Source organism: Rhipicephalus microplus, chromosome 4, assembly GCF_043290135.1.
Source record: "Rhipicephalus microplus isolate Deutch F79 chromosome 4, USDA_Rmic, whole genome shotgun sequence".
Classification (NCBI taxonomy): Eukaryota; Metazoa; Arthropoda; class Arachnida; order Ixodida; family Ixodidae; genus Rhipicephalus; species Rhipicephalus microplus.
Window position 1 is genome coordinate 42018788 of NC_134703.1, and position 26015 is coordinate 42044802.

Here is a 26015-nt window from a genome sequence, read left to right on the forward strand (position 1 = left end):
CTCTCGTATGTCTCACTCACGTCGTGCGATTACACTTTTCGAAAAACTGCCCCAAGTGTAGAAGAGGACAGATGCCTGGGTGTATGCTAGTGACTGTTCCTGAAGTGTACTTATTTTCCCTATAATTGATGCGGATTTACGTGCCAGAACCATATGACTACGAGACGTGGTGTAGTGGGAAGACTCCGAAAAATGCAAACACTAGTGTTCTTTCACGTGGATCTAGATCTATAAGACACGGGCATCCAGCGTTTTCTCCTCATGAAGAATGCAACCGCCTAAGCCGGAATCGAACGTGTCACCTTTAATTGGGTCAGCAACCAAGCAACAGCGCCATTGTAGCGCTACTGATGCTCTAGGTTTTCTTGTGTGAAACACTGCTTTCCGCCCAACAAATTATTAGTGGGATTGGCTGACGTTAGCTGAATAGTGCCACTCAAAAAGATTACTCAGCTGTGAAAATGAACATTTAGGGGCATAATTTTGTGCACAAGAAACACGTACGCTTGACAAAGCGATGAAACACACAAGGCGTAACAATCAACAATACACTTCGGAACAACGTGAGCCTTTTCATACACTTGCTGCCCGTAAATATGCACGGGCGCATCTACAGGGGCGTACAAGTGTTTCCCCCTCCCCACACACGCACACTACTTAATTTCTGAATGTGCAAGGTAAGGATGGGCAGGACTCAGGTATGTGTTCTCCCGCCCCACGCTCAGCCGTAAGTATAAGCACCCCATAAAATGACACCACCTTCATAAAAATCTTTTGTCTGCCACAGTGTACATGCTGTATGAAACTATTTCACATAAGCATGCAGCGCTCTCAAAGAAAAAAAGCAATATATTTTGCTAACAGTACGATAGATGATTCACTGATGCACCTAGCTTTCAATTTTTAGATATTATGCCCTTTAATAAACGCGTAATTTCGTCCTTGCTCCTGTAGAGGCTTATTAACTGGTGCGATTAGCATCCCTAATGAACAATGAGTTCCATGGACCCCTATTGTTGCCAGTGGCTCAGTGCTGGAAATTTTACGTAACACATACGCAAGCACTAAGCCACGTGTAAAGAAATTAAGTGTACCAAAAATTATGTCTCGTAGAAAGTGTGAGAACTTAGCGTTTGGTTATTTGAAGCAGTAAATACTTTTTAATGCATATAGTTTAATATTAAAAACAAAATTTAAACCCACACGAGTTCATTCGCGTCAGATGAATGTCTAGAGGCACCAGTTATCTGCTGATTGGTTGGTTGGTTGGACCAAAGAGGAATGGCTCAACCCACCACGGGGGATCGGTCATGAATCGCACGGCAGTGTGATTTTGGGGAAAAGCCCCCTGCCATGCCAATAAATAGATAAATAAAAAGAGAGGATTCCTTAAATTTTTTTAGATAAACGAAAAGCTTAGTTGTGCTAACAGACTATATGGATTATTATTGAAAAAAAAATCAAATGTAATAAAGTGATAAGAATAATAAAAATAATAAAATTTATAGCAAAAATATATAAAACAGACAAATTTTGAAAGTAAGTAATGAGTATGTACTTGTGAGATCAGCATGGTAGCCATTTTGATTCTTTTATATAGTTATATATCGATTCCTATATGTTCCTGTTGCAATGACCTAGTGCCGAAGCCCCTAGGGAGAGTAGTCCTGTTTTAGACCCCTTAAGCCCGTGTTTTCAATAGGCTGGTGTTAGAAATTTTTGCCTTAAATTTCGATACCGGCGACATTCTGTAAAAAAGTGCTCTATAGTTTCTGTTTGTCTACAATAGTGACAATGGGGAGAAGAAAGAAAACCATGTCTGCATAAATAAAAGTTTAAAGGTGGAATTCTGCATTGTAATTTACCAAATGTCACTTCAAATTGTCTTGTTGCACACCAGTGGAAGTCGTAGCCATGTGTAGAGCAGGGGAGGGGTCATAGCCCCCTCCCCCTCTTCAGTGCCTACACCCTGTGTTTCCTTCTAAGTGAAGCTTCTTGTACCAATGACTGTACTAGTACGCATTGTTTCTTATGTGTAGAAAAAAGTGTTGCACGCGATGAGCTGTACCAATGAAACTTAAGGTGCTGGAAATCTGTGCCATTTAGAACAGAAGAGTTGGTGCATTCCTGCCATATACAGAAATTTGAAATCGCGCGATTGTATACAGGCCACAGGGTGATAGAATATTTAGGACGGGGCCCTGAATTGATTCTGTCACTAGTGTGTCCACCGCTTCATTTAGTGTTAGTCCAGTGTGTCCTGGCACCCATACCAAACGGACAACACGAACATGATTGGGTATACATGTATAAAATTCTAATAAACAAGTCGATGTCTTTGGTACTGTCAAAGCAGTGCAAATTGACAAAGAATCGGTCAGTAGAACAACAGAAGAAATATACATTGGGAGCTTTGCGTATGGTCACAATCACTGCCATTATTTCTGCCTGGGATATAGACGTAAAATCGGGCAGTCGCAGTGAGTAAGACTACAGTGGATTCTAGCCACTGTAAATAATACCTATCTAATGCTGTTGAGTAGATGCCCACTGCTGCTTTCCCGGCATTAACGGAAGCATCTGTGGCTATAACTGAACTCTTCTGTAGGCTTTTTAAGTGGTCTTCGAGCAACCTTTTCAAATATTTGATTGGCAAAAGTTTAGTAGTTTTTGAAATATATCGTCAAACTCTATTTTTACCGTAGGATTCCGTACCTGCGAGAAACTCATATCGCAGATTTTACTACTAATAGCTCCAAGAGTCTGTGTACATAAACTATTTGAGGTCGATGTAGTTGCGACCACTAACAATTAAAAAAAAAAACATGGATGGCTCGCTTATAAATGCATTTGACGCGAATGTGCTAGAGCCAACTTCAGCACTTTTCAAAACACCCGCTCTTGAGTTACGTGACTACGCTTTGCCGCTCGGTTCGACAGAGCGTTTGTGGTTGTTTTTTTTAAACGGCAAAAGTTAATAAATACTCTCGCGTTACTAACGAATCAAAACTTTTTTGCTTGAAAGCCATTGTAAGTGTTAAAAAAAGATTTTCAACGACATTATCAGCCAAATTACACCGAGTGCAGGCTAATACGAGCCAAACACAGCCAGCTGTTGACGTCCGATCTAGTCTGATCCAAGACGTGTTTACGCCCACAGGAACGAAACTTCGAAGTTCAAAGACCATGACTACGCTGGATATACGGCTAAAGAAAGTGAATAAGGTCTACCACGAAGGCGTAAGTGTGCTTGAGCGGGACGTATGATAGAGTAACCATCCTGTGATTGCATTTGCCTCTTTCTGTAGTTTCTTCGCTGCTCCCAGATAGTAAAATTAAACAATGTAAGTTCCTTGGGAATTCTGTGATGGGACGAGACTATATAAATCACCACAATTATTGGCAGTTTTTTTTTTTACTCGAATGTGTTATGCGCTTGGTCTGTACCGCATCATTATTCACTCCTTGTGAACACTAACGTATTCTGATCATTTGTGTCTTGAGTGTGTGTTAAATTGCATGCGTCGTTCCGGCAACTGAGCTAAAGGTACGCGCATGCTGGGCACGTCATTGGAACTTTTAAGGACAGTTGTACTGCTGATGAAACCGCTGGAAGCGTCGCTCCTTTAGGTTGTGCGTATATATAGGTATACTTTCTTAGCGTATACCTATGATATAATTTTTTAGTGCATTAAAACATGGTCCAGTGACAGCTGCTTTCTGTTTGGTTAGACTAGCGAAACAGTTTGAAAGAGGAGTGCTTCATGCCGCTTTCAGCATGAAGCACAGCTCCATTGCAGCATTTAAACAAGGGTTGATGTTACAAGTCATTTTAATCTTTCAGTCATGTTTCCACGTTCGGGAATATATCAAGGGTTTTAGAGGTTATTCTCAACTAAGAGAAGGTGCGGGTAATCTTTATTGAGTGTGACAAGTTACCGATTAACGTCAACGTCAAAACATCGAGTATCGAACTTGTGGCAATATTATAGTTGCTACAATGCATCTTTCAATCAGTAGATAAAGCACGAAATCGCTCTGATAGACGATCGTTCACTGCTACCGTGCCATATAGAAGTATGTGGTGAAATTAATTCAGACAGCATATTTATCAGCTTGATTCAAGTGCTGCATTTGAAAGACGCAAATCAGGTCAACGCCTGTCAAGGTTATATTGACTGAATGTGGTAAGCAATATCTGTGGAAGCCCACAAAGTGGAGAAAGTTTCGTGAGAGGGGACTTATGCACCAGGATGAGTTTTTTGTGAGTTAGGAAGGATTGTGAGAATACTTTGTGGATTAGGTCTGCATCTTTATGCTATAAATGGGGGATAACAGCATCGTTATTGTCTCCCTGTAACAATGTTTTCCCTTTGCATCAAGTAAGTTTGCCATACTAATGCAGATATGGGATTATGAGATGCTAGACTTGAAGTTCTGTGTTTTGTATCACATTTGGCAGTGCTTTCATGCTATAGTTCTGTTATTTCTAGGAGACAGTAGCTGGAGTGATTATAGTGGAAAGCAAGACAGAGACCAAACATGAAGGCCTGACATTGTGGCTAGAGGGAACTGCCAGCATGCAGCTCAGTGCCAAGAACGTTGGCATCTTCGAGGCATTCTACTCATCGGCCAAGCCCGTGCAGCTTATTGGCTACTCCCTTGAGATAGCCAAGGCTGGTCGCCTTCCCGCTGGTCGCACCGAAATGCCCTTCGAGCTCCCGCTGAGACCACGTTCAGGCCGAACTTTGTACGAGACTTACCACGGGGTCTTCATTAACATCCAGGTGTGTTGTCCCATACACTGCATGCATATCTGCCTATTTGTGGTACAATTAATGGCGAAATCTTGTCTACTATACAGGTGCTGAAAAGTATGCCTGTTTTAAATGTGTAACCTCTGAATGCAAACTGTTCAGTGGGCAAGTTACCACAGCTCGTGCTTAGGTGATTATACGAAGCTACTTTGTGTTCCATATTGTTAGGCACATTTTTTTTGGTAAAGGAGAGCTTTTTACGCTAGGTCCCAACAAAAGAAGCTTCTTTCTTAATTTACAAATGATTCAGGAGTGCTAAATAACAGCAGCCTGCACACCTGTGTAGAGCAGCCAATCTTAAATATCTTTGGGGTCTAATAAGTTGTGGATATACAATACTCTGATCTGTGCTTGAAAAAATGTCACCACTCAATTGACAGACTCAGCAAAGAAATCGAACTGAATTTATTGCCATCGTAGCAACAGAATATATATACTTACAATGGCACACTTCATAGTGCACTTGTTAAGGCAGTCGACAAAGTGCGCACAATTGATTCATGACTGAATGTATTGTCGATTAATTATCTGTCCTTTCATTTTCTGTTTGTGCGATTCCCCGCTGTGGCGGTCTAGTAGTTATGGTACTCGACTGCTAACCTGGAGGTTGCGGGATCGAATCCTGGCTGAGTCTGCTGCATTTTTGATAAAGGCAAAAATGTTTTAGGCCCGTGTACTTAGATTTAGGTGGACATTAAAGAACCCCAGCTAGTTGAAATTTATGGAGCCTTTCTTTATGGCATCTATAATAATTATATCATGGTTGTGGGGCGTTAAACTACAGATATTATTATTAATATTATTATTATTATTATTATCTGTTTGTGCAAGCACATTTTACATTGTGCTGATAGATTGTGTGTAGTCTGATGTTAAAACGATCATAACCTCAGATGGTAGATTCCATTTTTCATGTCAACGTGTGCTAGTGTGTTTGTGGTTTTTATACGTAGGCTGCAGTACTATGAAGACCCTTTCAAGTTTACCTTGATAGGCAGATCACACATGCATGCAGTGCAACAATTCATGCCTTGTGTAATCATGATTAAGCCTGCTCATGTCATCCAGCTTACTATATTTCAATTGGACATCAAGATGCCACTGAAGTTCTGGTATATCATGGCACACAAACAACAAGCACTTTGGGCACCTTTTTATGTTCCAACTTTGTCCAGTGCACCACTGTGCGGTCTTACCTTGTGATTCATGTGGCTGAATTTCTTTGGGGGCGAGATGGAATAACACCCACATGCATGATTGCATCACATAACAAACTTACAATCCGTAAATGTGCAGGTACACAGAACTCGACAATGTTGTTTTAGCTTTCTTATACAAGATTTGTACAACTGTTATGATACCATAAATTAAGTACGTCATTTCCACTAACATGAGATTTAAGTGGCCAAGCTCCAAGGTGATGTGCGAGTCTTCCTTACAGTTTCTAGCACAGAACCTTGGGTGTCGCTTATACATTGCTGCTTATGAAAAGTTCTGCAACAGTGCTGTGACAGAAGTGCCTTTTACCTATCGATTTGGTGCTTAATAACTTTAATCTTTCTTTTGCAGTACCTCTTGCGATGTGAGATGAAGAGATCATTGCTGAGTAAAGATGTTCAGAAGACACTCGAGTTCATTGTTGAGTTGCAGGTAAGCATAGGGTTATTTGTGTGATCCGACTGCTTGCCTTAGTTTTCTTTTTTTTTTTCAGTAATTTAGTTTTCCTCACATAAATTAGCATGAAATGTCTCATCCTGCATCTGCTGCGAGCTATCACTTCCGGACCAGCTTTGTATATAAATGTGTTGTATATGTCCCCAGGTGCTAATGAAAGCCCAGTTGGATTTAGTGGACTTGATCTTTACTTTTTTAAGATTTGCTCTAAGGCATTATGAGGAAATTAATATTTGTAATTAAGTAGTTCAGTCAGTTGACTGTAACGTCACCCTTACATGGACGAGCACAAGAAGTCAAGGGTGTAACTGTGACCTTTTTTCACTGCTTTTTTTTCTAGGAAGGTGCTGAGAAGGCAACGTCAGTTCCCGTTAACATCAACATAACACCAGAGTCACTACAGAACGTTCGAGATGTAAGTTTAGTCGCTGTGAGATGGCAAAATAATGTATTATGCACTGGAATGCAGAGCATGCAAATACAATGAGATGAACAGATTACAGCAAACTTGATATCTGACCCTGTCAAGGACTGTGAACTAGCACACCTAATGAGATAGATAATGCAGGGTCCAAAGGGGAACGAGGGCAGAGTACTGATTGCCTACATTTCTGCCTAGCATAACTATGTCCAAATGCAAAAAAATGTCTGGCTTAGATTTCAATGCATGTTAAAAAGCCCCATATTATAAAAATTCATTAGAAGTCTCACACCAGACAACATATTATATGGCACTGTTTCGGCACACAACACTCCATGGATTATATTGTTGATTCAGCTGCAGTGTCTAGCCTAGTGGTTCTCACCTATGAATGTGTCGGGGACCCCTTGTGGACTGGTGGAAGTGATGGATGACCCCTTGCAGTGGAGGGCAGGAAGAGGGGTACGTAGGCAAATTAACACAACTGGGGCGTGAAACAGATGCCTTTTATTACTACCAAAAACATCAAACAAACGTGCCACATCACTTAATTTTGAACAGTTCATCAATGCGTGGCACAGTCACGCTTAAAAAAAAATGACGGTGAGGATTTCGCAGATAATAGTAATGGCTTTGCGGACCCCCGTTTGAAAACCACCGGTCTAGCCAATGCTTTTTTTTTTTCACTTCTATTACTGCATGACATTTCAGCGGGGCAACAGCTGTGCCATTTGCCACAATTTGATATAGTGCCCTATTTTTGCACCAAATTGAGCTAAAACCTTGATGTTTGTTGAAATCGCCCCACGCTGGATGCCAAAGTTTCTGACCAGCCTTAAGATTTTCTTAATTACGCTAATTTTAATGCAATATGGAGGACGCATGGGCCACATGAAGTTCTGATCCAGTCCAACCTAGGCACACAGACCTTAATCTTAGCCCCACCATGAAAGAAAAAAAAGACAGCAGTTCTAAAATTTGCAAGTCTTGTTCCATCGTTTGCAGAGTGCTTTTTAAGGCACTTTGGTTATGGTACACCACTGTCTTACGGAAAAACATATTAAGGTTTACAAAGGGTTACTTGTACTAGCTGCCTTGGGCCACAGCACATTTTTTTACCTTAATTACTCGTGCATGCATGCGCTATATTATTAGAAGTACTCTTACGATTGCAGACGCCTACTGAATGATGTACTATGTCTCATTCAGCGCTGTGTTAATGTCTCTGTGCCTATGACAAATGATACATGTATGCCAGTTTTCTTTTTTGCCACCCCCTCTTGTTTGTGCTTTAGGGAATCTTCCCAATTTTGAGATCGTCAAGTCCACGTCAATATTTACACTGCCTGCAAATGCTTTGACAGGCGCTGCAAATGCTAATGTGGACTTTGTCACTGTTTTCACTGTGGTGTGGTTCAACTCACTGCTTTCATTGGATAGCAGTGCTTACTTGCACTATGCACACTGTAGCCGGCATATTGAATAGGTTGTATGTACATATTTGTGTACTCTTTTCCAAAAGTAAGCCTTCTTTGTTGCATTGCTTCAAATGTTAGATTTTATGCTAGAAAATTGTGTTTTTTGGCCATAAGTTGCTCCCAAATTTCAATTTTTGTGCCTCAAAAGCTACATTCTTCTGCTCTAAAAATCGCTCCAAATCCTATAGTGGCTTTGCACTCCTGCCATAACCAAGATATTGAAACAGCGACAAGCATGTGCTGGCACATAATTTGAGCTAACAGCTTTTTTTTTCTTGCAAAGTTTGTAGCTCACTGAAGAACACTATAATAATAATAATAATAATAATAATAATAATAATAATAATAATAATAATAATAATAATAATAATAATAATAATAATTTTACATGTTGAAACCAAGATATCATTCCGGGGGAAGCTGTAGAGGAGAGCTGCGAAAATTTTGACCATCTGGTGTTCAAGGTTCATTGACATAGCAATGATAGCATTCTACACATGCCTCTACCATATCACCTCTATGAGAAATGGGACCGCCACAGCCGGGATCGAACCCAAAACATTCGGGTCAGCTGCCGAGCACAATAACCATTGATGTACTGGGGCGGACGACGTTGCGTAATATTCAGATTACTCTCTTGGTGCAACTGATTGCAAGAAATGACAAGAATCAAAAGGAGTCACGATAGATATGTAGTCATGACATGTAAAATTCTGTAATGTTACTTCATCTGCTAAAAAATTCTGTATCTCAAAAAAAATAGTTCAGCATAGGAACAGGTCTATATGTGAACAAAATTTCAGTGGTGTACCCACATCTGTAGCTTGCCTTTTGTGTGATCCATCTTCATGCGTGTCTTCTTACCCAGGTAGACTGGGCAGTTGTGAAGTGCATTGCTTAATGAGGCTTTAAATGACACATCTCGTGATTCTTATTTTGCAGCACTCACGAGTGCCTCGGTTTCTCATCAAGGGACGGATTGACAGCACTTGCTGCTGCATCACCAAGCCCTTCACAGGAGTGGTGAGAAACCCTTCTTGAGAAGCTTTAATTCAAGCTGTTGCTGTTATCCACCATACACAGAGTGTTTACTCTGTCTCGATAAATACTTGGTGTGTGCAAAACAATCGAAATTTCAAATATTTTTCTAACAGTTCTTGCAGTTCGATTAGATTCTCACGGGAATTTTACCATTTGAAATATTCAAATTCGCCGAGGACAATTACAGTCAATGTCGCATTGACAGTAGCCCCAGCAGATTTTCAATATGCTTCATATCATCACACTCGTATTTCGACAACATGCCTTTCAAGCTGTGCTACGGTCACAAAAGTATTGACTAAAAAAAAAAAAAAAAAAAAAAAAAACTGGTTCCAACGTGGAGAGATTATAGATGTGGCAGAGGTGGGTGCTCAATTAATGCTGCTTTGGACCTGTAGTTTGAGCAGGAAATTCGAAAAATTGGACGCAGAAGACTTGTGCCATACAATAATGTTTACGGGGCTGATTTGGAATTCGGATTCAAAGGGAGCATACCCTTGTCCACCACATCAGTTGGACTTTCACAAAAGTTGAAAGATGGGAGGCTGACTGAGGAAGTAGCGTCTTTGCCTTTCCCATGTAAAGTGTTGTTGGCCACGGAAATTGGTTGCACCAAATCATGTATATAAATACAATTAAGCCTCTACATCGCCTCATTCTTTATAAGACAATTACGAAAAATTGGGGGACCCCTAAGCTTTGCCTTTAAGAGATGAACATGATAGCGAAATCCGGCTCTTAGTGCTCCGTTAACCGCTAAGTGCATACTTATTAATATTGTTACGAAAGAAAAGAAACGCCGTATCGACAAGGCTGTGGATAAAATATATTTCGAACCAGCAGCAGCGGCGTGACCGGTAGACCAGACACCGAGCAGAGACCACTCTTCGTCCTCTTCGTCAGGCACACACGCGCATCGTCTCACAAAATGTCAACATGCATGTAGCAATATGTTTTGTTACACACACACGCACACAAACACAACATATCCATAGTAATGCAGTGACTGTGCAGTGTGGCCACTTCCCTGTGCTAGAACGGTGCACCGCTGTAGTCTAGACACATTTTTCACAATGTCTCACAGTTGGCACACAGACATACACACGCTTGCGGGGACGGTACATACAGGTTTTTGATCTAAAGTGAGAGTCCCATGGTCTCCAAGATATATGCCACGTGCTTGCCATTTCGGAGCACGGCCAGGCTAGACCGGAGAAGCTGTTTAGCTAGACTGCACCTGCGTGCTCGCTTCGAACCGTGCCGGTGCAGTCTAGCCCAGCCATGCTCAGAACATAAAGAAGCGCGCAGGTGCAGTCTAGCCCAGCCAGCTCAGAGCATAAAGATTCTCACAATGCCTCACAGATGGCAGCACATTATCTAGCGTTTGCTGTATGCTTAATCAACGCCTCTAGAAAAGCATGATATGTTTTCTGCTAGATGGCCATAGTTGTCCATTTTTAGAGCTGTTTGAAAGTTCCTGTGTAGTTTTTGGGGCGGTTGCTGCATTATCCTGGCCTTTTTCAACGTAGTTTGATGGCCTCTTAAATGCGCCTACAAATTGCCGAATGTGCTCGTTTTCATCGTGACACCTGTCAAACAAATTGCTTTAAGGAGACTCCTTCCACCACATGGCATTTATGTAGTATTTTTTCCCGAAGAAGTCCCAAGTAATGTTGTGCCTTTGTGGTAGGACACCTGCTTGCCACGCAAACGGCCCGGGTTCGATCCTGGAAGAAACCGAAAATTTTGTCCTCTATTTTATTTGCTTCTCTCTCGATTTTCCGCTCATAACCAACGGTGCCAACGTTGACGGCGAAATTTCTGCGACACGAGCTCTCTAATGCTATCGTGTTAAAACAGCCCCCGCCTACACTTCAACCTAGCCCCCCCCCCCCCCCAAAATGCCTTCATGTTGGTATCTCACATCAATATGCTTAGGAATCCTCTCCAACTTTTTCTGCAATTCCACTTTGAGGCATTGAAAAAATATTCTAAAGATATTTGAAAGTATTTGCTTTGCTTTACACCCAAAATTTTGCTATTTTCAGAACTCTAATAAAAATTAGTTTTGGAAATCGCGCCTCAGAGAAAGTGTCACTTGGTGCTGAGTTATCGTACATTAAATTTTACTCTGCTTGTATTAGAAGATGGTGTGAAATGAATCTGACCGGTGCTCTTAAACCAGCTTCAGCAGTGTGCGTCTTCTCAAGTTAATGTATGAGCAAAATTTGATCAAGAAGCAGCAAGCATTTGTTATTCAACTGTTTTATTTTACTTTACTTCACAATGTGATGGTGTCTTCTCCTTAAATTCATTCCCAAGAGCTTGCTTAAAAGTGCTAAACAATGCGTTATAAGACTTTCTCCTGAACTAAAATGAAAGACCTGAATAGCCAAATAGCGGATTTACTCTGCGTAACAATGCCACCTTTTGTCGCAGATATCCGTGGAAAGCTGCGACTCTGCTATCCGGTCCATTGAGCTCCAGTTGGTGAGGGTAGAGACGTGCGGCTGTGCTGAAGGCTACGCCCGTGACGGTATGTTCCTTTGAACTTTGCAAGAATGTGTAGTAATTTCGTTGAATTAGTGTCGTGTAAATGTGTTCTTTCCTCCCTGGATTCTTGATTCATGTTTAAAAGAGCAGTAGTAAACCAGCAGTAAACCAGTAAGCATGAATCAATAAACTTGTAACCAATTACAGTAGAATTTCGGTAATATGAATATGAAGAAGGAGCGAAAATTGGTGTGTCACCCAAAATTTTGTATCTCGAAAAAACTAGCGAAATTCATTTTCAAACCACGACATACCTGTATGCACAAAACTCTTCTTCTCATAGAAAGAACTCCACTACTGTATTTATTATAATCTAGGCCAATAAGTATTTTCAAATTTTCTTGCATCAAACTTCGGGGTTGGCTTAGTCTTGAGGATATTGAAAAGCGTGTCATATTTTATTGAGAAAAGTGGTGCACAACTAGCGCCACCTAGACAGTATTGTAGCCGTTAGTAGTCGAGCCAATACTTGGCTTAAGTACACACTTTATAGTTTCCTAAAATAAACTTGAGAAAACTCTGGTGCTGCGATCGTTCAGCGACCATGGGAATGATGGATAGTACACAGATTTGCCTAGTCTTCGTACTTGCGAGCGGCAAATCGCACTTGCGGCTTCGTTTAATTGCTGGTTTCAGTTTTGTTTCGAAGAAAAGAATGAACCCTTTTTAACATCGTAACCCGATTAGAAATAGTAAGCCTGGAAGATTAAGGTGGTGAAGCGTAACTGCTGAACATTTCGTGATTGTTGTTTCATTAGCAGTGTGAACAGTACCATCATATGACCGTCTTCTAATCTGTCCAGAAGTATTTGATCTGTGACTACTACAAGTTAGCTGCCACTTTTAGAAGTTCTGACTATGGTGTTCTGATCCAAGCACCGTCAGCGTTTTTTGCCACTGTTGGAGTATAATGCAGCAGTTTGCTGTCAAGTACAGTAGACTTTCAGCAAATGGAAATTTGTTAAAGGGAACTACTGTTTAAACGAAACTATTGCCTCTGCAATGCTTGGTTTTGGGTTTGTATTCTGCACCCATGTTCACCTTTCTTCAGACGTAACTCCTGTTAAATGGAACACATTTTCCCGGTCCCTTCATGTTTCGTTTGCTGAGAGTCTACTGTATAGTGAGAAATTTTTTTGCTCTTGTATGTGACAATGTAATTTTATGCCATGGTCGTGTCCAGCAACCGAAATCCAGAACATCCAGATTGGTGAGGGCGATGTGTGTCGAGGCATCAACATCCCCATCTACATGGTCTTCCCAAGGCTCTTCACCTGCCCTACACTTATCACCAACAACTTCAAGATAGGTAAGGAAAAACACATTGCTGTGTGATACTGTAGATGAAGGCCCTATTTAGTAAGCAGACTTTCCTTTTGGCTACTACTGATGGAGCTGCAAGCCTTTGTCTTTTCAAATGGTCCGGTACCCATGCACTCAACATGCATTAGTGTCTTGAACAAAGACGTGCTAACTTTATATATTAGAAATTAATATCTAGTGTTGTTTTCGTCTAGTCAAAACCAGATATAACAAGCATATGTGACTACTACACGAGGGCTGTCAGAAAAGTATCTGACCTCATTTTTTTTTTTTTTGCGAGCACCTGATGGGTTTGAAACAAGCACACTTGTATCAGCCAACCTTGAACCTTTGTGTGCATGCGTGAATTTTTTCCCCCCTGTCAATAGCATCAGTCGCTGGGACGCATCGTTTGAGTGAGGTGGTGCGCAGCGCTCTCGTCCGTTTTGCATTGCAAAAAAATTATGTAGTGACTGAAGCAGCGCTACTTAATCAAATTGTGTCAGAAATTGGGCGACAGTCAAGTAGAAACCATTGGGAAGGTTAAGGCTTTCGGTGATGACGCTATGAGCCGCTCACAGATTAAGGAGTAGTACAATCGGTTTAAAGACGGCCGCACATTGGTGGAGAGCGAGCCATGCTCCGGTCAGCCATCAACATGCCGAAATGACCAGGTCATTGCCGAAGTGAACGCTGTGGTGAGGCGGGACTATTGTGTGACTATCTGGGAAATTTATTTTTATTTATTTATTTATTTCTGCCAGCTTGCTTTGCAAGCCATAAGCAGGAGCGGATCGTACAAAAAGGTAAAAAAAACAAACAAAAGTAACGAACGGTGAATACACATTGTGGGATAAAGAAAAAAAAAGTTAAGATCTGTCTTGAACAGTATTTACAGTGTGTGAAATATTGAAAACAGTATATTATAAAAAAATTGTGGAAGAGGTCAGCATTCGCACTTTCTCTGCACATTCCATTATGACCGAAGATTCAACCATCAAGAGAGTTGTGGGGAAATTAGTGCCGAAACTGCTCATGGTGGAGCAAAAACAACTTTGTGTTGAAGTCTCACAGGACATGCTGGATTTCACAAGTATAAACCCTAACTTCATGAACAACATTATCACTCGTGACGAGTCTTGGGTGTACGGGTGTTATCCGGAAACCGAATCCCAGTCATCACAGTGGAAGCATTCCATCTAATCGAGACCAGAGAAGGCCCACCATGTGTGCAGCAACGTCAAAGTGATACTGAGTGCTTTCTTTGACTCCCGCGGTGTGGTACACCACGAGTACGCACCACAGGGTCAAACACTAAAGAGTACTACAGGGATGTCCTCCGTTGCTTACGTGATGCTGTGCGGCGCAAGAGACTTGAGTTGTGGTCAACAGGAAACCAGTTACATCCACCATCACAATGCTCCTCCACATTCCTTACACTTGGTTCAGACTTTTCTCACGAAAAGTCAAGACTCCTGTAGTTCGACAGGTTCCTTACTCTCCGGATACGCCCTGCGACTTCTGGCAGTTTCCCAAACTTAAGAGGACATTGAAAGCAGAGCAATGTCAGACAAGTGAAGACATTATGGCTGCAACGACAGCTGAGCTAAACTCTATTCCAATAGAGGCCTTTTCAGAATGCTTCCAACAATGGCAGCAAAGCTGGGAAAACTGTGGGGAGTTGCAAGGGGACTACTTTGAGGGACATTAGGTTTCCAATGCTCCAATTGTGCCAGTTATCTTTCTTCCACCAAAGGTCTGATACTTATATAACAGACCTTGTATAATGAAGTGAAATTTCCCTGTAATGTTAAAGGAAGCGTGTTAAGATTATGGCAAATATTGAGCTGTTGCAATAGCATTAATTTAGTGCAATAGCATTAAAGAGCTCATTTTGCAGGAAACTTGGTGTTGGCATCTTTAGTTGTGAGCAACAAATCAAGAAACATACAAATAAACAATAAAAATATTCAGTTAGATTGAGAATGGAATCCAGGCCTGCTGCTTTACCAAGCAGGTGCTCTACCATGTAGAAAATTCATTTATTGAAGCTGCTTTGAAAAAAAAAATTATGAATATCATCTATTGGGAGCAGTCTTCTTGACCTTTAAGGGGGCAGACTGGTCTTAGACATGTTTGTTTATTTCTTCGGTGATCTTGATCAAACTGCACAGGATTGTGCAGTTTTTCTGCTAATTTCATGTATTTGATTAGTTTTCCTGTCACTAATCTTGTTCCTGAGATAGCTTAAGTTCGTTCCTTATTGTTTAAGGCTGCCATAGAAAAAATTGCTTTTAATTAAAAGTGATATTTAAGATATGCCAACATAGACTAATGACTATAGATTGAAAGTATGCAAGAGTTTTTTTGTTTTTGGGCCTTTTTTGGTTATTTTACAGGTAGTTTTACAGCAAAATGAACTATTTATTTTCAAAGCAGTTGGAATTGTGTTCCAATTTTGAGTAGTAATTAATTTAAAAAGCTTGTACTCTAAATTCTGCTCCCATACTTGCATTCTACACTCATACAGGTTTCCATTGCAACAAGAATTATTGTTGTACCTGCCCTAGCTGCAGAGATAATGAGGCCTCAAAACTGAACAGTCGTAAAATTACTTTTTTGAGAGAAATGGAAAAACTGAAAACACGCAGCTTTTTCAAAAAGAAACAATGATGGTGCGCATGTTATGCAATCCTCATAAAGGTGCTCATAAATTCATTCCAATACTTCTAACATAGGTCCCGGAAAATTATAAAGAAGCCTTGAAGTCACTTTCCCATTTTTTTTCGCTGGTTCTGCATGTTAACAGCACCAAGAATCTGGATAGTTAGAATGACATTACAAAAAAATCACCACTTCCTGGTGTGTCGAAATTGGCAGAGAAAGGTAGTAAAGTACTTTCTGAAACTAAATATGTCAATTTTAAAAAAATGAATTTTTTTTGTCACTTTTTGGTTCCAAAGACCAGTCTGCCCCCTTAACAGCCATAGCGAACATATTTCCCATGTTGTTTCAATGTCACTGTCTCAAAGACGCACGATTTCACTGCCCCGAGACGGCTGATAAATCTAGAGTAATGCTTGAGAATCAACTGAAAAAAATTTTAGTGACTCCGATGGGATTATCTACCCAGCGTGAGAGGTTCCATTGGCGCAACTGATACTTTTTGTCTCCTTGCAATGGTTCATTGCATTCGTTTTCACCAGCTGCAATAACTCTGGGGATGATGCATTTGCCACAGTGAGAAAGGTGAGCATTCAATGGATGCCTCAAGTGCAGGGAAATCAACAGGTTTACTTTGCGAGCCTAATGTAACAAGAAACTAAAGGTATTGGCATTCAAATTGCAGTTATGTGGTGCGAACATACTTTCCTATAGGCCTTCCACGATGCTGGTTCTTGGGGTGCCTCAGTTTACAAAGGCGCATTACTATTGAAGAAACCCGGGATTTGTACTTTTCGTTAACTGATGATGTAAACAGTTCTTGTGACAGTGACGAAGATAATGACACGGACCAACCATTGACCATAATTAGTCGCTCCAATGGTTATGTAACATTCATTGTATACAACTGCAATGGGAGGTGTTGTCTCCTCAGACAATGTCTGGACGGACACAGTGGATGATAAAGCACGCATCCTAAAGGCCTTCAAAGGTCACATAAAAAACATTCGGTGCACCAGATGAAGTGCAGCTTTCACCTGTACCACATCTTCCACAAGAAACAACAACCTTATAATGCCGTTCAAACACTGCTGGCGCTGCTCGCATGAACAGAATGATAGGTGGTTGCGTCATATTGTCACGACGTCAAAACAGAGGTGTTGCCGCAGAAATTGAGATACCAGAAGCAGGTCGATCTTTTTAATTAGAACGTGCAAGCGAGTTCTTTTTCATCCATTTTGTAGTCCTTCGTGGCACATGCACAACTGCCATCGTCTTTCTTCAGCAAGCACGTGACATTTGCCTCCCTCCGAAAGAAGCATCGTCTCGATGCGCAACTTAGGTGCTCTACCAGGCGTATGAAGTGGTCGTACGAAAATGGTAACCGGGAGGTAATTAACTCGATACATACAGTTTCATACGCACAATGTGCACGACTTCGGGCAAGTGCTTTTGGCGCTTAGAACTACAATCAGTGTCGGGAACAACTTCGTAGTTTACGTCGTTCAAGCGTCGCGTGACGCTGTATGGACCAAAGTATCTTAGCAGTTTCTCAGAAAGTCCACGTCGATGTATCGGAATCCAGACCCACACTTTGTCGCCTGGTGTATAGCTAATAAACTTGTGTCGGGTGTCGTAGCGTTGTGCATCTTGATGCTGCTGATGACAGATGCGCATGTGCGTGAGCTGTCTGGCTTCTTCAGCACGCTGGGTGAATTCTTCGGTGTCTACATGGATGTCGTCACACTCATGCGGCAACATGGTGTCCAATGTTGTCGTGACTTCGCGACCATAGATCAGACTGAACGGTGTCATTGCAGTGGTTTCTTGTCGAGCGGTGTTATAAGCAAAGGTCACGTACGGCAATATCTGATCCCAGTTTTTATGTTCCGTGTCAACGTACATGCTGATCATGTCTGTGAGGGTCCTATTGAGGCGCTCCGTTGGTCCATTTGTCTGCGGATGGTATGCAGTTGTTCTTCGGTGAGCTGTACGGCTGAGTCTGAGAACCGACTCTAAAAGCTCTGCGGTGAAGGCAGGTCTTCTGTCTGTGATCACTGTTGTTGGAGCGCCATGCCGAAGGACGATGTTTTTGATGAAGAACTAAGCGGCTTCTGCAGCTGTGCCGCGCTGCATAGTTTTAGTCTCCGCATAACGGGACAGGTAATCAGTGACCACAATAATCCATCTGTTCCCTGTTGTGGAAGTTGGAAAGGGACCCAGGAAATCCATTCCAATCTGGGTGAACGGCTTTTCTGGTGCTTCGACTGGATGTAAAAGACCGGCTGGCTTGCTGGGAGGCGCTTTGCGTCTTTGGCAGTCGGTGCAAGCTCGCACGTGATAGTTAACAGCAACAGGTAACTTTGGCCAGTAGTACTTGCATCGTAGTCTGCACAATGTTCGGGTGTAGCCTAGATGGCCAGAAGTTGCTTCATCATGGTATGCTTTCATAATTTCTTTTCGAAGAGAGGCAGGCACGACGAGCAAGTACGGGTTACCGATTGGTGAGAAGTTTTTCTTATAAAGAACATCTTTTCGCTAGCAAAAAGATGGCAGTCCTCTAGCAAATAACCGCGGCACGTCTTTACGTCGTCCTTCTAAATATTCAATAAGTGGTAACAGCTCAGGGTCACTGCGCTGCTCTCGTGCAATAGTGGCCGTGTTGACTACTCCCAAGAATGCCGCGTCGATGTCTTCGTCATCAGGAGCGACAGTTTTCACTGGCGACCGTGAGAGGCAGTCGGGGTCGGTGTGCCTCTTCCCAGATTTATAGACGACGGTCATGTCAAACTCTTGAAGCCTTAGGCTCCAGTGCGCCAAACGACTAGATGAATCTTTAAGGTAGGTGAGCCAGCACAAAGAGTGATGGTCGCTAACAACCTTGAAGGAGCGGCCGTACGAATACAGGCGAAATTTGATGACTGCCCACACTAGGGCGAGACACTCCTTCTCGGTGGTCGAGTAGTTCTGCTCCGTGCGAGAGAGAGTTCTGCTGGCGTAGGCTATTACTCTTTCACAGCCATCTTGCCACTGCACCAGAACGGCACCTAGAACTACATTGCTGGCGTCAGTGTGAAGTACTGTAGGGGCGTCCTGGTCGAAGTGCGCAAGGACTGGAGGTGTTTGCAGGCGTTGTCATAGTTCATTGAATGTCATTTGCTCCTGTTCACCCCAAAAGAAGGGGACGTCCTCGCGTGTGAGTCGTGTCAATGGTGCCGCAATAGACGAAAAGTCCTCGATAAATCACCGGTAATAGGCGAACAACCCTAAGAAGCGTCTCACAGCCTTTTTGTCATGGGGTGCAGGAAATTGCGCTACGGTGTTTATTTTGGCCGGGTCAGGTCGAACACCCTCGTTACTGACGACGTGGCCTAGGAAGCCGAGTTCGTTGAAACCAAAATGACATTTTTCTGGTTTTAAAGTCAAGCCGGCCGAGCGTATGGCTTGGAGTATGGTGAATAGACGGCTGAGATGTTCCTCGAATGATGCTGAGAATACAACATCGTCCAGATAGACCAAGCATGTTTGCCACTTCAGGCACAATAGTATGGTGTCCATGAGACGCTGAAAAGTGGCTGGCGCCGAGCACAACCCAAAAGGAAGCACCTTAAATTTGTAAAGGCCATCAGGCGTCACAAAGGTTGTTTTTTCATGATCTCTCTCGTCGACTTCTATCTGCCAGTAGCTGCTTCGGAGGTCCATTGAAGAGAAATAGCGCGCATGACGCAGCCAATCAAGTGAATCGTCTATGTGAGGCAGTGGATAGACGTCTTTCTTCGTGACTTGGTTCAACTTGCGATAATCAATGCAGAAACGCAAACTGCCGTCTTTTTTCTTGACCAAAACCACGGGGGACGCCCAAGGACTTTTCGAAGGTTGTATGACGTCATCCACGAGCATCTTCTGTACTTGCTTCTGAATCTCCTCGCGTTCTTTCGGAGCCACACGATTGGGGTTCTGCTGAATCAGTCGCGTGTTGTCTTCAGTAATGATGCGGTGCTTGGTCAATGATGTCCGCTGGACCTCTGACGTACGCGAAAAGCAGTCTTCGAATTGGTGTATAAGTTAAAGAAGGCGCTTCCTATCAGAGGGCAGTAGCTTGGAGCAGATGTCCACCGACAAAGTTGTCGAGGCAGGGACTGTCGCGTCGTCTGGTTGCAAAGCACAGTAATCCCCGGCTTGGTCTATATCGCCAAAGTAGGCAATTGCGGTACCCTTGTGGATTTGACGGCGCTCGTTGCTGAAGTTTGTGAGGAGCACTTCTGCCTGTCCACCAGTAAGCGTTAGGATACCTCTCGCGATGGAAATGCCTTGCGTGAGCAAAAGAGCGACTATGTGCTCCACTATCACATCTTTATAGGAATGCCACCCACTAGACACAGACACAAGGCAGCAGGATCTCGGTGGGAGCGTCACATTGTCGGCTATTCGCAAACGGCTGCGTAGTTCGTCGCTCCTGTCGTCGCAAAATGTCACCTTACATTGAGGGATGTTGATAACAGCGCCATGATCTCGAAGAAAATTCATGCCCAAAATTAGCTCTTTACAGCAGTCTGGCAACAGGACGAAAGTGGCCACGAAGCTAGAATCCCCGATGCGAAGTTGAGTGGCGCATTTACCCGTGGGAGTCATCAGCTGATCACCAGCACTCCTTATGTACAGCCCTGTCCACAGTGTTTTGACCTTTCTAAGGCGGTCGGCAAGTTCTTGTTGCAAAATTGAGAAGTCGACGCCAGTGTCGACCAGTGCTGTAACGTGATGTCCGTCAATGAAAGCGCCAAGATCAGCATGTACAACTTCACCGGCATTAGTATTCGTCGTCGTATTCGTCGTGGTTGTCATGCGTTGATAGAAGGAACTTTTCAGTGTCTCGACGATTGGCAACCTTGCCCCCGGAGGTCGCAGCGGTTAGTTTCCCCGGTGCGGGCTCGTCGTATTCGTCGTCATATCTTCTTGCGATGATAGGGGAACTTTTCGGTGTCTCGACGATTGGCAACCTTGCCCCCGGAGGTCGCAGCAGTTAGTTTCCCCGGCGCGGGCTCGGCGAACGGCCTCTGGTGACGTTTGCGTAGCTCTGAGGGAAGTCACGGTGACGCGCAGGAGATGGAGATCGCCAGCGACGCGGTGTAGTTGCTTGCCCAGTCGACAGTTGATCAGCATCATAAGCACGACGGTCTTCAGTGTGGAGAGAAGCGGGACGGGAAAAGTTTCCGAACCCGGAATCGCTATGACGGCAATAACGGGCAATGTGACCTGGTTCTCCGCAGCGTAAGCAAATAGGCGGACGGTCGGCCATGCGCCACAAGTCAGTTCGGCGAACTGGTGGTCGTCTCATAAAATCCCGTTGCCACTAAGGTACGGCCGCGGGTCGTGGCTGGAAGGGTGTCGCCACAAATGACGGTGGAGGACGACGGACCGCATCAGCGTAGCTCGCTGGATGTGGCTCAGGACAGGCGCAGGTGGTGTAACGGCTTGCCTCAACTCCTGGCGGACGATTTCGGCAACAGATGCGACGGGCGGTTGGGTAGGAGGGATGCAGAGGGCCCGAAGTTCCTCACGCAGTATTTCCTTAATCATTTGTCGCAGGGAACTTTCACATACGGCAGTGTTCTGAGCTGCAGCACTTACTGCCGTGTGGTTCGGCAGGCGGTCAAAGTGTCGGTATCGTTGTCGTAGTGCGCGCTCAATGACAGTCGCCTCTCTTATGAATTTATCTACTGTTGTAGGTGGATTTCGTACGAGGCCCGCAAACACTGGTTCTTTGACACCCTGCACTAGGTGACGCACCTTCTTCGCCTCGGGCATGTCAGGGTCAGCTCGTCGAAACAGACGGATCATACCCTCTGCGTACATGGCGGCTGTTTCATTGGGTTTTTGTACGCGAGCCTCAATCAGTTGCTGTGCGCGATCCCGTCGGTCCGTGTTCGAAAATGTGGCGAGGAGCTTTCGACGGAAATCTTCCCAAGATTGGAAAGTAGCCTCGTGGTTCTTGTACCACGTGCGAGCGCTATCTTCCAGGGCGAAATATGCACGGCCAAGTTTGTGCTGTTCGTTCCAGTGGTTAGATACAGCAACCCGTTCGAACTGTTCGAGGCAGTCCTCGACATCCTCGTACTCTTCCCCATGGAAAACTTCAGGAACACGAGGATGTTCAAGAGTCACCGGCGAGGGAAGAGTGGTCTGCGATGGAAGGGTAGCCGTGGATGTGGTAGGAGCTGCCATGCTGGTTAGAGGCGGAACACGTGCGGACTCCGGACTTAGGCCTAGTAGGTGCCGACTGAATCGGTGCACCGGAATCGTGACGAGGGGCTGGGCCTCTGGACTAGGTGAACGGGTCCGAGCAAGACTGTCCTGCATCTTGTTGTAGGCTCCAGCACCTCCACCAGTGTCACGACGTCAAAACAGAGGTCTTGCCGCAGAGATTGAGACACCAGAAGCAGGTCGATCTTTTTAATTAGAACGCACAAGCGAGTTCTTCTTTTTCGTCCATTTTGTAGTCCTTCGTGGCACATTCACAACTGCCATCATCCTTGTTGAGCAAGCACGTGACAATATTACCAAACTTTTGACAACGTATTCTGTTCCGTGAACAACAGTGTTTTCTAATAATTTAGCATTCATATTTACAACAGATACCTTATAGGCGTGTAAGGGTTAACACGTGTAGTATTGTGTGGAAGAAGCATACAATTGCACCATGCATCAAAACGCATGAATTGCAGAAGTGAGTGTTTCGAAGGCCCATACATTGCAAAGCGTTCAGGCATACTTATGAACCATTATCAGCAAAATCATCAAGAAAGTGAGCAGGTGTAGCTTTGCAACCTGCCTTACAATGTGTAGTGGGCCCCTCACTGATTCACAAAAACAGTAGTACTTGTAGCGTAGTGAGCATTCAGCAAATGTACTTGCAAAAGGCATTCCAAGATGGTTTGAAACGGGCAACGTTTTGTGCTCAGACATTTGGTTCCTTGCGGCACGGTTGATGCATCCACCGAGAACAGAAACCACGCTAGCAGCTCAGTAGGCGATAAGCGTGAGGCCCTATTACACTATCACATTCTGCTCTTGAAGGAAAGGTCCATTTCTACTCAAAGATTTTGGCATGCAGGACTATTAAGCTGGAAGCATAGGTCCCCTGGAACACTAATAGACCGATTTAGCTGCTTTTCTTAAAGTGTGCAAATTATTGTAAGGTTTTAGACTTGCACATTGTCAGCGATTGCAGTGTGCTGAAATGGCGAATTTTCAGCCACTCTTGTTCCAACACATAGAATTGTTTCGGGACTTCATTGGCACAACCGATCTGATTGTCTCTTTAGCGTTTCTGGCAAAGAAAACTGGCTTATCGAGACTATGGCTTTCGATTACTTTTGCAAACTGGCAACTAGAAGAAGAATTCATAGTAAGTAGAAATACCTTTACATAGCACTACACATTGACAGACATCTATTTGCAATCTAGATGACCAGGGATAGTTTTTTAAATGTCGGCTAGTAAAAGTAACACTTATGATTATTGCACACATTCGAGGTATTTAAATGTCCATTAGAAAAATTTAATTTTGTCTGAAATTGTCGATAACAGGAGACAGTCGGTGCTCAAGCAATTCTGATAATAAGCAGTGTGGCAAAATTGGTCATGTACTACCGCCATTCCCCCCCCCCTTTAGAGATAAAGCGTTCCACTTAAGCCTTGGCATGATGAGACACCAGCAACAGCAGACCTGATTCTGCAAGCCTGTAATTGTTCCTGTTATGTACTGCATAACAGTTGCCTTGAAGCATTAGCTGCGAAGGATTGCATAATTAGTCAAGGACTACACGGCCTTTTCTATTTAACTCTGTGCCGTTTTTTTGTTCTTGCAGAGTTTGAAGTCAACATCGTGGTGGTGTTTGAAGATGACCACCTGATGACAGAGAACTACCCAATAAAACTAACTAGATTCTAATGTTAGGTCTACCTAAACACTTTTCAAGCTGCACTGACTCATGTCATCTGTGAACAGCCTTTTCAGTTCAAGCGTGATGTGCCAAGAAATGCTCCACAGAGCAAAGCAAATTGCCTGAAGAATGCCCTCCTGGTCTCCAAATGCAACCCACTGCAGATCTCTGACATAACCAATGTGCAACATGAAGTATAAAGCAGTGTCAACCTGCGAAGCTATTTACTAAATGGCCAGGGTGTTAAATTAGATCCTAGTGGAAATGAAAAGAAATGTCATCTGTGTCAAATTCAAGCATCCTTTCTACAATCCAAGTAGGATTTGTTTGCTTAAATTGCATCACAAAGGCTGGCATGTCATGCAGCTTAATGGAGCAGCCTTGAAGCTGGATTATGGAGTCTTTGATTTTGCTATACATAGCCCATTGCTTTGATTCACACCAGAATTAGTGCTTAAAATTAGGGCATGTATGCTACTATCCACCTCTGCTCTATTCTGTGCTGCTGCTGCGACGTAGAAAACGAAAAAAGCTGCATGCTGGAAAAACAGTGCTTTCTTCATAGAAACTAGTGGACATTATGAACGGGAGCGTATACGCATGTAGTGCACACATGTGCAGCTAACTCCCACGCACAAACGCTGACCACTCTCGTGCTCAACTCCCACTGCTTGCAGCATGACAACTTCGTGGTCACCAGATCGAAAAATTTGATTGTAAAGGTTCTCTGATGTATTCTGTGTTACCATTCCATACACTCCGACTGGTCAGCTTTTTGTTGCGGTAAAGAAAACGGGCACCATAAAAATTGGTCTTTGGTTCCTTTAATGAATATGACACAATCATTTAAAGCAACGCTAAAGAGCAAAGCGCCTTTTTGCATATTAGGAATGACCAATTTCACTGTTTCAAAAACGTCACTCTCACCGCGACACGACGCTTGGTGAGTGAGAAAACGCACAAAAAGAAACTGTGGGTGGAGATGCTACCTCGAGATTCCCGCACCATACACTGCGACGTCATCAATTTTTGAAGGCGTCTACTGGGTACTATGTAGCTTCTAATCAATAAAATTGAAGTACATTGTAATCTGTTGGTGCCATAGACTTAGCATACGAAGTCTCAGAAAGTTTCATCGAGCAAATGTCATGAAAGTATGAAAAATAGATTATGAAATTTCTTACACTGCGCGCGAGTATTAACGTCAGAAATTTAAAAATGAAATTTCGACCTCGATTTTCTTCGCTGTTAATGAACTTATGACAGTGAAACTTATGGCATCAGAGTTTTCAGAGTGCAGTTTATCAATCTAAAACAACTCATTGCGTCTCTTTAAGAATGGATGGTCAATTTGGTTGAGAATATATCATTGATAATTGGCATAGAAAATCTTTCTCTTAATATTACATTGTTCTCATCTGACATCTTGCGTTGTTACGTGCGTATTCTTCAGATAGCATGAGGAAATGAAGCTCCCTGTCAAGTTGATTTTCTAGGAAATGAAGCTCCTAAGTGAGTTGATTTTCTAGGCTAGTTTTTCATTTCATGCATCACTGTAAAGCAAAGTAAAACTCGACTGGCACTGAAACTTAGAAAATAGCAAGGAAGCCCAAGAAAAAGTTAAGGACCACTCATTGTGTGGTGAAACTGAAAATGACAGGATAAAGAATCTGAAGACAGCTGAATGAATCTGGAAAGAAACAGGAGGAGCCGACATTCCAAGTCAATATTAAGCGAACAATATGGACCTGGACAGGTCATTTATTAATGCGCAGAAAATGGGTGGTTGGTTAAAGTCGCGAGATGCAGCCAAGAATGGCAGCAAGGTTGCCATGTGCTGAAACTCAACCATAGAAAGAAAATTGTCGGTACATTCACTCGTCCTCTTCGAGCGCTCCGAAGGCTCTTAAAAATGTACATAAAATGATAGCTAAGCATTTCTGCAAAACAATTGGGCCAATACATCACCATGAAAGAGGAACATGACCTACATAAGCCTGCCTGTTCTTGATTTAGAGCTTTAAAAACGCTGAATTCACCACTTTCAAACTCCGTGTGCTAACGACCACCTGGATGTGCCACATATTTCATAATCGGCATCTCCAGATTTTAGTCTTCTGGA

At 43.1% G+C, this 26015-nt stretch overlaps 1 protein-coding gene across 2 annotated transcripts; it reads left to right on the forward strand.

Annotated features, from left to right (window-relative positions):
• The first annotated feature begins 3082 nt into the window (after positions 1-3082).
• LOC119171915 (vacuolar protein sorting-associated protein 26C) lies at positions 3083-23918 on the forward strand. 2 transcript variants are annotated; one of them, XM_037422799.2, is made up of 8 exons: positions 3083-3240; positions 4494-4787; positions 6387-6467; positions 6832-6906; positions 9333-9413; positions 11871-11967; positions 13168-13293; positions 23819-23918. In XM_037422799.2, exons 1-8 carry the CDS (start codon positions 3187-3189, stop codon positions 23899-23901), a joined length of 891 nt encoding a protein of 296 aa, XP_037278696.2. In that variant the 5' UTR covers positions 3083-3186; the 3' UTR covers positions 23902-23918. The 2 variants fall into 2 exon arrangements, with proteins under 2 accessions (XP_037278696.2, XP_037278697.1); XM_037422800.2 differs by lacking the exon at positions 6832-6906.
• Positions 23919-26015: the final 2097 nt, after the last annotated feature.

What these genes read in the sequence shown, in the direction of transcription:
- LOC119171915 (XM_037422799.2), top strand. Translation starts at nt 3,187, where the DNA reads ATGACTACGCTGGATATACGGCTAAAGAAAGTGAATAAGGTCTACCAC. An exon ending in ATAAGGTCTACCACGAAGGC is followed by an intron (nt 3,241 to 4,493) that starts GTAAGTGTGCTT and finishes TGTTATTTCTAG; the next exon opens with GAGACAGTAGCTGGAGTGAT. An exon ending in CACTACAGAACGTTCGAGAT is followed by an intron (nt 6,907 to 9,332) that starts GTAAGTTTAGTC and finishes CTTATTTTGCAG; the next exon opens with CACTCACGAGTGCCTCGGTT.